This window comes from Muscardinus avellanarius (assembly GCF_963383645.1).
Source record: "Muscardinus avellanarius genome assembly, chromosome: 9".
Classification (NCBI taxonomy): domain Eukaryota; kingdom Metazoa; phylum Chordata; class Mammalia; order Rodentia; family Gliridae; genus Muscardinus; species Muscardinus avellanarius.
This window is the reverse complement of record NC_137795.1, coordinates 113,902,929-113,914,951: the sequence shown is the minus strand read 5'-3', so window position 1 is coordinate 113,914,951 and position 12,023 is coordinate 113,902,929. Positions and strand designations below refer to the sequence as shown.

The window sequence follows — 12,023 nt, the reverse complement described above, 5'->3', positions numbered from 1 at the left end:
AGGTGGGCCACAGGAAGGTCTCTTCTTTCCTTTTCTCACCGTACCTCGAAAACGATAGCCCAAGAGGGGGTCAGTAAGTAATAAAATGAGATTTTAGCCATAGCACTTCACCAGACGGTCCCGCTACGGTTCTGGGAGACAGCCACCGGCAGGGACTGTGTCCACAGTCACCCCCAGAGGAACCTCTGCCCTGCCCACACTCTTGGTAGTAGAGTAAATGATTTCCAGCACGGCCACAAGGCACCAAAGACCCCCATCCCAGTCATGGCACACACAGCCCTCCAGAATTCAGTGACCACTGGATTTAAGCCCGTGTCCCTGAGGAACGCTCAACATTACACATTGGAAGGACTAAGACGTGCCCTGCCAGTGGATTCAGAGTATTCATACCACCCGACGCCCACGAACTTTGAGGCTCATGGGTCAGAAGGCTGTGTGTGGGCACCACGTGGGGCCCTGCTGGGCAGACCCTGCTCTCCAGAGGGCGGTATCCTGGGCTCTGAGAAGGAGCATGAGCCAACCTCACCCTGGAAGTTACCTCGTCCTCCCCCGTGCCTCCTGCAACCCCTCATGCCCTCTCTCTGGAGGAGCAGGGTGGAGGCTGAGCCCCACGCCTGCCCCCACACGGCAGCCAGACCTGGCTCGGAGCCCACGCTGCCTCTGCATGGCCTGGCCAGTGTGATGTCCAATTGAACTCAGCCTCTCCTCTTCTACCTTGCATTTAGGAAAGTTTCTAAGAAGCCAGTGGACATATTTTTAATACTCAAGAGCATCCTAATAAATTTTGTTTATCAGAACCTAGTTTTAACCCCACTAGAATGCAGCTCACAATAGATCTGACCAAGCGGTCAGTACAGCGGCCAGGAAGCCCTGAGACCAAAGGAACCGTGCAGTGTTTTCTTTATCGGCAGGGTGTGTTGGCTCATTCTCAGCCACATGGTCTCAGCAGTCACGATGCCCACGAGGAGCTGTGAGGCCCTGTGGTGCTGACCATGCACGCCTCCCCTGGCTTGAACAGGGTCAATGTTGCCAGCAGCCTTACAGAACGTCATCCCTGCTGGTGAGAGGGCAAGGGCAACTGGCAGAATGATGCTTTTTTTTTTTTTTTTTTGGTGGTACTGGGGTTCCTGGAAGCCCTTCTACCTCCAGACCTATTTTTACATTTTTATTTGGAAACAGGGTCTCCTAAGCCAGCACGTGCGGCTGGCTTCGAACCTGCGCGATCCTCCTGTCTCTGCCTCCCAAGCGCGGGGATTACAAGCGTGCGCCACCACGCCCAGCCAGCAGAATGCTTTCATTATACATAAAAGTATTCTTCAAGCTGGTGGCTCACACTTGTAATCCCAGTGCTTGGAGGCTGAGGCAGGAGAGTGGTGGTTCACAGACAGCCTCAGCCACTTACTGAGGCCTACAACTTAGTGAACTCTTGTTTCAAAATAAATAATAAAAAAATAAGGGTGGGAGTGTAACTCAGAGGTAGAATGCCTCTGAGTTCCATCCCCAGTACCACACAAAAAAAGTATTCTTCGTAATTTCAACAGTATTTGTAGGAAGCTACGGTGTTTAGTTGGGAAAATAGTTTTTACATATGTTAATTAAACAGCAAAAGAATTGCCTTTCTTCCATTTTCTGAAGAGCCCTCAAGCAAGAGGTGATGTGGCAGCCGTGCACCCAGCCTCTCAGTTACCTGGCCTGCACTCCACGTCCAGACGGGGCCCTTGCCTGCATGAGATGCTGGGTAATGGGCGGTGTGAACTGCTCTGCTCACATCCGCCATTGGTGTTGGGAGATGGGCGGTGTGAACTGCTCTGCTCTTGTCTTTCATGGTGAGGAGACGGGCGGTGTGAACTGCTCTGCTCTTGTCTTTCATGGTGAGGAGACGGGCGGTGTGAACTGCTCTGCTCTTGTCTTTCATGGTGAGGAGACAGGCGGTGTGAACTGCTCTGCTCTTGTCTTTCATGGTGAGGAGACGGGCGGTGTGAACTGCTCTGCTCTTGTCTTTCATGGTGAGGAGACGGGCGGTGTGAACTCCTCTGCTCAGTCTGTTGGTGTTGGGAGATGGGCGGTGTGAACTGCCTTCGCTCACGTCATTGGTGTTGGGGATACAGGTAGGGTAAACTGCCCCCACTTGTGTCACTTGTGCTGGGAGAAGGGTGATGCCAACTGCCTCGCCTGAGCATCATTCTGTGGACAGTGGTGGGCTGTTCACACGTTAGTGAATTGCAGCAAGGGCACAGTGTGTCCCGAAGCTCTGGCCACAACCCAGAGGTCCTGTCACACTGCTGTGCTGAGGCTGGCTGAGGCTGGGAGCCCCAGGCCTGGACTGACCGGGGCAGCCGCTCCTGCTGGCCCGCACTGCACACAGGCCCTTGCCTTCTCCAGGAACGCTTGTCTGGGGAAGAGCCACTCTCTGCATAGATGCTACTATCACTCTGCTGTGTGGGTGCCGACGGCCAGTGTTTCTGTGGGAAGATGAGGCAGATTTCTGGAAGGTGCACTGCCTGGTGTGCGGGCCTCCTCCTCTACCCACCTAACACTCATCTTTTTGTTTCAGACAACTTTAAATTCATGGATTCCCTGTAAAGTGAGATTGTGTTCACTGCTTTTGGCGCGCGCGCGCGTGTGTGTTAGTGGAGATTAAACCCGAGGTGTTCCGCCATTGAGTGATTGTGAAGTAAGGTCTCACTAAGGTCCCACACACTGGCTTCACCTACAGTGCTCCTGTCTCAGCCTCTCGGCCTCTCCGGTCCTGGGATTACAGGCATGCACCGCCACACCCAGCTCCTTGCCAACGTTTTTTCCTTTTTTTAAATGGTAGTACAGGGGGTTGAACCCAGAGCATTCTACCTCTGAGCTATACCTCCAGCCCTATTTCATTTTTTATTTTGAAACAGGGTCTCACTAAGTGCTGAGGGACTTGCTGAGTGGCTAAGGCTCAGGCCTGAGACCCTCCTATCCCAGCCTCCCATGCACTGGGGTTGCGGAGTGCTTCACCGTGCCCACTCCCTGTCACTCTTAACCCTGCAGCCACAGTGGCGCATCCTTGTCCTCTGCCTGGATGAGCTTCCTGGCGGCTCCCTGCTTGCCGAGCTCCCTGGGGACCCGATTCCCAGCTGTCCCCACAATAGATTTGCCCCCTGCTGGTAAAGGTTTCAACTTCAAAGCTGGTGGACGCTCGTGTTCCAGACCCATAGAGGGCTGTTTGTTACGTGTGGGTGGAAACTGGAGAACCATGGACTTGGTTTGGGGGCGATGCCCAGGCCGCGTGAGCAGACGCAGGTTTCCTTCAAGGGTGGCCTATGGTCCCAGGACTCGCGCAGACTCCAGAGCCGGCAGCAGAGGCTGAGCTCAGCCTCCTCCTGCTCGGCGCTCGGCACCAGGCAGCTGTGTCCAGGTTCCCCTGCTTCTTTGTGGTTCCTTTCTGCAAAACGACATTTGGTTTGAAGGTGTTTCCTCCCCAGCACCAGCCGTCTGCGCTGATGCCAACGGGGCTCCAAGTTCAGGCCTCTCTGGAGGTGGCTCACAGGTACCACCTGCCTCTAGTCCCATGGCCGCTGTGCACAATGCCCAGGCTGCTCTCTGGCCACTCGGGGAGCCCCTGGGCACTTGGGGTGGAGTTGGGGTGTTACAGCTCTCGAGTCCACACTCCCGGCTAGTGGTGGAGTGTGGCCCCCTCACGGGTGCTCAGCCTGCTTGTCTTCAGGGTCCCCTGGGCCTATTCCACTGAGCCCAGTGGGGTCTAGGCTCCGTGCCAGACACTGGACAGGCCACTGGACCCTCGACTCCCCATCCACACCACATGTGTCACACTTCCCACGCGGGTGTTCCACCAGCAGTGGGGTCAGGTATGTCCCCTGAGCTGCGCGCCCGTGTGGGGCTGACACGGTGGTTCTGCGCCACTTCCGGCCCCTGCTCCAGAGTCCTGAGGTGCTCTGCACTACCCTATGGGGGACATGTCCTGTCTCCCCTCCGAGCCAAGGCAAACTCCAAAGACTGGGGTCCTGTCTTGCTCATTACCAGAGGACTGAGCAAAATTAAAAAGCACAATGTGTGTTAATAAGGTCAAATATTCACTCAAGTGGCGTTCACGTGCAGCTTCCCCGGGACAGGCAGCACTTTCCTCGTCTCCAGGCTTGGAGCACTCACTCTTAAGAGACGGGAGGATCATCCAAGAGCCGTGCTAGGGTATAAGAACTTAGTCCCACCTGTCTTTTCTTTTTAGTAGAAAATAATCCTGTGAAATCAAAACTAAAGTGCAGGCACGCTTCCTCTGACTTAAAACATTCTCTAAGATGCCACCAAAAAGCCCAGCCAAGCTCTAGCTCCCAGCAGCAATGGTTGCGGCTGGTAAGTACCTACACAGGCATCTTATAACAATCCTCCAGCCTGGCTTTCTTGAATTAATGCTAATGAAGGCGCCCTAGCCTGATTTTTCTATATGAAGGCAGCGGCTGCAGCTGCTGCCAGTCGGCTGAGGGATGAGTGTAATCATTTTCAATTGGCCTCTTTGCCCAAAGGGAGCCCGATAGCTGGAGATTGACAGATGCGGCCCGGATTATCCTGCGTGCTGGACTCAGCCCAATTTGTGGTTTGTTGCAGGTGCTAAGGAAATTGACATTGCGGCGACCCTGGAGCACTTGCGGGACCAGAGACCGGGCATGGTCCAGACAAAGGTACTGTCGGCCCATCCTCCGAGGCGTAGATTAAAGGTGTCTCTCTGCGACTGCGTTCCTGAGCCGAGACAGGGGATAAGGCGTGATCCGATGTACGTGCTCCCCACATAGCCGTTCTGCCGACTGAGCGTGATCCACACCAGGCCTGAGCCAGCAGAGGCAGGCGGCCTTCCTGAGAGGTCTGCTGGTCCTGACGGTAGCCACTAACCTGTTCAATTTCAGCACCAACAGACTCAGTCCAATCTCAGGTGTCTAAAAGTCAGTTTGCTGGAAGTCTCTTCCCCGGCAGGGGCAGGCACAGGACACTGCACGTTTAACACAAGAAGTAAATGACAAACCCTGGAGCCCTTCTGGGGCATGTCCTGAGCCCACACACCTCCTGCACCCCCACCGCAGCTGTGCTGGGCATGGTCATCAGGAGAGACCCCGGGGTGCACAGGGTCCTTGAGTGCCAAGGATAGCTCAGATCCATGGAAAGGCCGGGATGACACAAGGGGCAGAATAAAGAATTCTGCTAGCCAGGCCTAGAAGCCAGGCTGCTCTCCCATTCCCCAGCCTTCCAGAGACACCAGCAAGAAAGGCTCGTGGGTGTCCATTCCACAGACAGACTGAGCACAAAATCCAGGCGCACCTCCGTGCCTTCCCCACACTGACCACGCCAGATGCCCCACGAAGGATGCAAAATTGCTTTCCTAACTTCAGAGGATTTTAACTTACAAAAATCCTACTGGGCTGGCGATATGGCTCAGTGGTAGAGCGCTTACCTGGCATGCGCAGGACCCTGGGGTCATTCGATCTCCGGCACTGCAAAAAATAGGAAAATAAATAAATCTTACTGCAGGACCGGCCACCCCTGTGAGGCCAGCCGGCCAGGGCACCCTGGGGTGGGGCTGTGGTCCCTGGCTGGATGTACAGGCCAAACTGTCCCCAGATTCAGTGCAGCCAATCCCTAAGGCCCACTTCCCTCCAAAGATGAGGATGGGAACGGAAACGACTCCAGGGTAGTGTCCGAGCTGGGGGGACACAGGGCAACCAAACCCAAGCAGGCAGGCGCTTCCAAAGCTCGTGAACCTCGTGGGGTTCAGCAGCACTGATGGGAAGATCGCTCCTTAAAGTGCCTTCGCAGCCAGGCATGGGGGCGCACGCTTGGAATCCCAGTACTGGGAGGCTGAGGAAGAAGGATCACAGGTTCATGGCCAGCCTCAGCTACTTACTGAGGCCCTCTGCAACTTCTGAGACCCTGTTTCAAAATAAAGAAGAAAAGTAGGGCTCATGGTACAGCTCAGAGGTAGAATGCCTCTGGGTTCAACCGCCAGCACCAAAAAAAATAAAAACCTTTCATGCACCAATTAGCTGGCCCTACATTGTCAAAGTCAGCCAGGTTTTGAGGCCAGATGAACTTACTCCTCTCTTACAGAATCAAAACTATAGCAAACGGAACTGGAAGAAACCTCCAAAGAGTTGAACTCCAAACTGTCCATGGCCTTTCCCAGTGGAGATTACTGTGTCCAAGTCCTTCCCTACTAGACGCTGGGCCAGGGCCTGTGTCCGAGCACCCACAGGGAACATAGCGTGCAGGGTTCTGGGGGCTCGGTCCCTGGCTCCGCTTTGCCCCTGTAACCTGCAGTCACCCCAAAACTCATATCACTATTGCAAAGGTGCAAATGTAAATTATAGCATGCTTCATATTTTCCTAGTGGTTTTGAAATTCTTAAAATTTGCAAAAGAAATTGCAGGAATACTACAGATAACTCCCTGTCCCTTTCCCTGGCCTTCCCAAATGTTAACCCCTCACTTAACCACATTGTAGTTTTCAAAACCAAAAGGTCGGAGCCAGGTGCAGTGGTGCACCCTTGTAATCCTGGTGCTTGAGAGGCTGAGACAGGAAGATCTCAGGCTCATGGCTGCCTCAGAAACTTAGTGAGGCCTTCTTCTTAGTTAGACCCTGTTTCAAAATAAAAGAATAAAATAGGGCTGGGGTACAGCTCCGAGGCAGAACCCTCACCCCCTTGGGTCCAATCCCCAGTACCCCACATACACACACACGCACACACACGCGCCAAGAGGTCAGCAGGGATCCAGACCATCGAGTACCCCACAGGCCCAGTCAGGTGGCACCCACGACCTTTCCTGGGTCTGGGTCCAGCAGGACCACGCCCGTCCCCTCCTCCTCCTGTGGCTCCGAAGGCCTAACCCTGCAGCCTGAAGCCCAGCTTCTGTCTGTGGGCTGCCTGGCACTTTCTCACGGTCAGTTCAGGTCAGCATGTCGGGCAGGACAGTCCCAGGACCCCAGTGCTGAGGTCAGAGGGCACAACCGGCGGCCACTGCTACTTAAGTGAGTGTCTGTGGCTTCCCTGGCAGTGGGTGGTGGCAGGCCCTCTATAATTAACCCTATGGGAGAGACCTGGGTCCCGTGCGCACCTGTTACCTGCTGCTGCCGTGCACTGCAGATGTGAGGCTGTCAGGAAGAGCCGAGGGTGAGGGTCCAACCCCTGATGACACCTGGCGCAGGAGGTCAGGTCAGGCACCAGCCCTGCCGGGCCCCGATCCCTGGATGACTCAGAGCGAACGAGGAGGAATGCTGGGGGTCTCATGCCGGGAGGGAGGGCACATCCTGGCTCTGGCAGAAACAGAGCTCCAGCCATGTCCCGCTGCCCACTGCGAGGCAACCCGCAGAATCCTCGCCAGGTCTGGTCTGGCCCTGTGCCTCTCAGGCCTCTCCCCATATCAGGGTCCACACCAAGGTGGTCACACCAATTTGGCCAGGTCCAGCCGGTCACTGGGAGGACATGTGTACCCGTAAAAGGTCACCTGTCCATTCGGGGGAGAAAGCCCCTTAGCCCTCGGTGTCCGATTCCTCTGCCCAAGCCACCCTCACAGCACAGTCACTGAGCTCGGAGCACAGCCCAAGCCCCGGCACTCTGGCCACGTCAAGGATGGGCAAAACATGTCCGCTGTTGCAACGAGGCTGCCCCGCTTCTCCCAGCTTGTAGAAGGTACCGTAGGCCCACGCTCTGGCCCTGCAGCCTGGTCATCCAGCAAACCAAAGGGCGTGTTGTGCGCTGGAGGGTGAGTGGGTTTGCCCCGAGCGTCTGGGAACTGTGCAGGGATCCACTCTCTTCCTCCTCGGCTGGGCATGCAGAGCTTTCTGGAGGGGTCTGCATCTTCAGCCCAGGAACCCAGGTGCTTAGACACAGCAAACAGGAGTCACTGCGCCCCCTTGGTTCACACTGCTGGCCCAGTGTGACCCCGAGACTGGACGTTCCCCTGAAGCTCATGTTCGCCAAGGGGAAAGCAGTGCCGGGGTCCACACACTCCTCACACGGCGGGAGAAGGCCGTCTGCAGACCGCTCACAGGACACGCCAGGCAGCTCCCATCGTCCAGACCCAAGGACAGGCAGGAGCCGTCAACAGTCATCCCGGTGACGTAGCACCCCGACAGGGACAGCTCGCCTTTGTCTTAACAAGACGAGTCTCAGGGTGGCCATGTCCCCTCCTGTGCGGGTCAGTCGCAGGGTGGCTATGTCCCCTCCTATGCGAGTCAGTCGCAGGTAGTGCCTGATGACAGAGGACGTCGACACCGAGGGGCTGCTGAGCTGCACGGTCGTGGTGGCCTCAGGGCGCAGCCAGGCAGCCAACCAAGCAAAGGGTCAAAGACAGCCTCCAGAGGGGTTGCCCAGGGCCCCGGCGGGGAGGTGCACACGGCCCGGCTCCTGCACACTTATCACAGCGGGGCAGACCCCACATTGAGCAAGAACCCAGAATCACAGACGTGGTGAAGACAGCACATGGACGGGATCTCCCCAGGCAGGCCAGCTGGGATGGCGCTCGCTTTCCACAGGTCCTCGGCACTGTCCTTCCCGTGACAGTGTTTCTAGAAATAAACGCCATGACTAGTTCGCCCCACACCCAAGAAGGAAGGGTGCTGTGCTCACCCCATGTACGCATGTGCAGGTGCGTGCGCATGACCTGCACCCTCCCTCTCTCCACTCCTCCTCCTACATGACCTTCCCACCTTCCTCCCCTCCTGTCAGTCATGCCTGCACCCCACTCACCCTCCCAGTCCTGAGACAATGAGGAAAGGGCTGGCACCTGCCTCAGACACGCCCTGCAGCCTGCAACCCCTGTGCCAGGCAGCCCTCTGCCCTGAAGCCGGTCACCTCTAGGTCTCTGCGGCCTCTGCCTCTTTGCCTCTTTCTCCTCTCTCTCCCCGTCTGCGTAAGGGCTCCGTCTCTCTCTCTCTCTCTCTCTCTCTCTCTCTCTCTCTCTCTCTCTCCCCCCCCCCCTTTCTCTTTCCCTCTTTCTCTCTTTCTCTCTCCCTCTTTCTCTTTCTCTCTTTTTCTCTCTCTCTTTCTCTCTCCTCTCTCTATCTCCTTCTCTTTCCCTCTTTCTCTCTCTTTCTCTTTCTCCCTCTCTCTCTTTCGCGCTCTCTCTCTCTCTCCCCCTCAGTGTCCCCACACACAATGTCTGCTCGCTAACTTTGACCTGGCTCTCAGTGATTCAGGGGGCCTGGGCTGCTTCTGACAAGGGTATTTTGTCCCTACCCATTCGAGAGTAGTGCTGGAAGCGCCTCCTGGGGCGCGGGCAGACCCTCAGGTGGCAGTACTGGGCCACTCTGGTGCCCCGCAGCACCCTCTGTACTAGGAAATGACGGGGATTATAGCAGCAGCTGCTCACACTGTGGGTCCACCCAGACCTGTGTTTCAGCCAGATGGTCGCAAACACAAGTAAAATGTAAGACCAAACAGCCACACGTCCGCCCTGCAGCTTCCGCCCGGCCGGCACCGGCCACAGCCTGGGAAGTGCGCGGTGCGCAAGAACGGTGCCGCTCCTCCGTGGCCAGGCCTCCTGCCTGGCCAGCTCACCCGGTCACACACCTAGCTGCCAGCGTCACAGGCCAGTCTGAGAAAGGCCATTCCAGCACGGTGGTGACCAGATGCCGGACACCTGCCCCAGCCAGGGCTTCTCCCACAGCCGGGTTAAGCTGGAAAAGACTGCAGGCTCCATCTCCTGCTGGTCTCAAACTTAGTCACTTTAAAGAAAAAAACGCATCCTTATCCAGGCATTACAGGTGCACACCTATAATCCCAGTAACTCGGGAGGCTGAGGCAGGACGACTGCAAGTTCAAGACCAACCTCAGCAACTTAGCGAGACTATTTCAAAACACAAAAGGCTTGGGATGCAACTCAGTGGCAGAGCACCCGTGGGTTCATCCTCTGTGACACACACACACACACACACACACACACACACACACACACTTCCTCGTTTGGAATATCCGAGCGCCTTTCCCAACCAGGATTTCTCTGTCCTCACTGCCGACGACTTGTGTGCAGAGACGCAGCTCAGGTGGAGACGACGTGTGTGGACAGTCAGCACGTGGGGTTTTAGGCTTCCCTGCCTCCTGGTGACGTCCACTCTTGTATGTAGAGCAGCTGAGCAGGCCCTTGACGACACCACTGCGTCTTCCATGAGCCTGTGCCCTGGCTGATTTGGTAAATAAGTTGGACTCAGTCCATCTGCGGACGGGCAGGCATGTGAGCCCTGCGGAGGTCTCTTGTGGAGCTGTGTTGGCGGCCAGCCGTCACAGGGTGCTGGAGGCCTCGGGCCCCAGTCCAGCATGCTGCCTGGAAGGCAGCCATGCCTCCACACCGCCGTGCCTCGCTTCCCCTCTGGACTTTCCCGGCACCCATGATGCGCCACCAGCCACGTCTATAGTCTCAAGTGCAGCTTCTGCTGGTGTTTTAAGGTCTCCCTTCCCAAATTCCCACCGCTAACTCATCTCCAGTGCTCGGTGCTCCTGGCCCCACGCCGGGTCTTCCCTCACTCCTGGGGTTCCCCTCTGGGGGTATTAGCTCAGGGGATGTTACTCAAAGTGGCACAGACTGGGGGTCTTCACACATGACCCAGAGGCGGGCAGAGGGTACCCTCAGAGTCACCACTGGGGTGAGTTTCAGGCATTGGTAGGGCTGCCCTTCACCACAGGTCGTGGCGTCCCGTGACCTCACCGTATGACTGGCAAGTGCCCGCACTTAGCTCGAGTGTCGTGCCCAGCACGTGCGTGCGGCGACTACAAGGAGGCTGATGGGGAGAGTGGCCAGCCCCTCCTCCCTGAGAGGAGCCAGGGCTCCCTCCCACTCAGCCTCCTCCTCAGGAGCCAACAGTCCCAACAGGTAACATCCTGCACTTCGGCGCAGTGCCCAGGCAGGTCTTTACGTGTGAGCAAGGCCCGTTGGGAGTGAGTGTGCGTGTCACACGCCTTCTGTTGGGAAAAGGGAACGAGAGGAGGCTCCTGACATAGTTGGGTTGGCGGAGGACCTGTTGGTTTCAGACGCAATAGTACTATGCTTGTGCAACCCCAGTGTGGCCAGGACTTGTGACTAACAGCTGTGTCTCCTGACATCAACACCCACCCTCGCCCTGTCTCTTGAGGTGACTGGTTGTGGTGAAGAACTGCAGAGTCAGGAGCCGGTTCTGCTTCCTCCACAGAAACCTGTAGCCCTTTATTTCCCCCTAAACAGTTTCTTTTTGCAAAACAGTTCAGCAGCTTAAGCTGGAACTCATGTTTCTTCTTGCTTCTGTCCCTTCCGCAGGAGCAGTTTGAGTTTGCGCTGACGGCCGTGGCAGAGGAGGTGAACGCCATCCTGAAAGCCCTTCCCCAGTAGGCAGGGCGCCTGCGCTGCGGAGGAGCCCCCAGGGGCACTGCCGGGAGCCGGCGTGGCTCCGAGCTCGTGTCTTCTCCTGTACCTGCGTAATAATAGGGTCCTTCAAACTCCATAGTCAGTAGTTTGCCAGTTGAAATGTGTATTTCTGTTTAACCAAATAATAGAGATTTGTGGGGCCGGCCAGCCAGGGGGAGGGGAGAATCCACTCATCTGTTTTCACAGTCTTGAGAAAATTTACCTTTCCTAAAGCACACATTCACCCTCCTCGCCGCGAGCGGCATCACACTGGTGATGGGGTAACGGACAGCCTCCCGAGGCCTCCGAGGAGGGAGCCTGCTCCCCGAGGCTCGCTGCAGGCCCGCTGGGCACCAATGGCGTCCACAGGTGTAGAAGTCACAGCCGACATTGCTGTAAGATGATTTATCACCAGGAGAAGCCTGTGAGACAGGACGTGTCGTCTTGTGGCTTTGGAGCAGATAATGAGACAGCAGCATCTCTGCCTGTTCCCAGTGACACCCCCCTCCAACCACACATGACCCCAGGGACAGAAAGAGGCTTCCCGGGCAGGCACCTCCCCAGCCGGGCAGCACCGCTGCAGAGGCCAGAGCTCTGAGGTCGCCTCTGCAAAGCCACAGGCAAGTCCCAACCTGAAGACACGTTTTGAATGTTAAGATGCTGATTTCT

At 56.5% G+C, this 12,023-nt stretch overlaps 1 protein-coding gene across 1 annotated transcript in view; it reads left to right on the top strand.

Annotated features, from left to right (window-relative positions):
• The window catches only part of PTPRN2 (protein tyrosine phosphatase receptor type N2), a gene marked incomplete at both ends in the record, with an annotated part of 666,019 nt that extends 654,680 nt beyond the window's left edge, over window positions 1-11,339 (top strand). Inside the window, 2 exons of the mRNA XM_080701298.1 lie at window positions 4,600-4,673; window positions 11,268-11,339. Of these exons, the coding sequence (XP_080557424.1) occupies window positions 4,600-4,673; window positions 11,268-11,339 (146 nt within the window). The remainder of the gene's footprint in view (window positions 1-4,599; window positions 4,674-11,267) is intronic.
• Window positions 11,340-12,023: the final 684 nt, after the last annotated feature.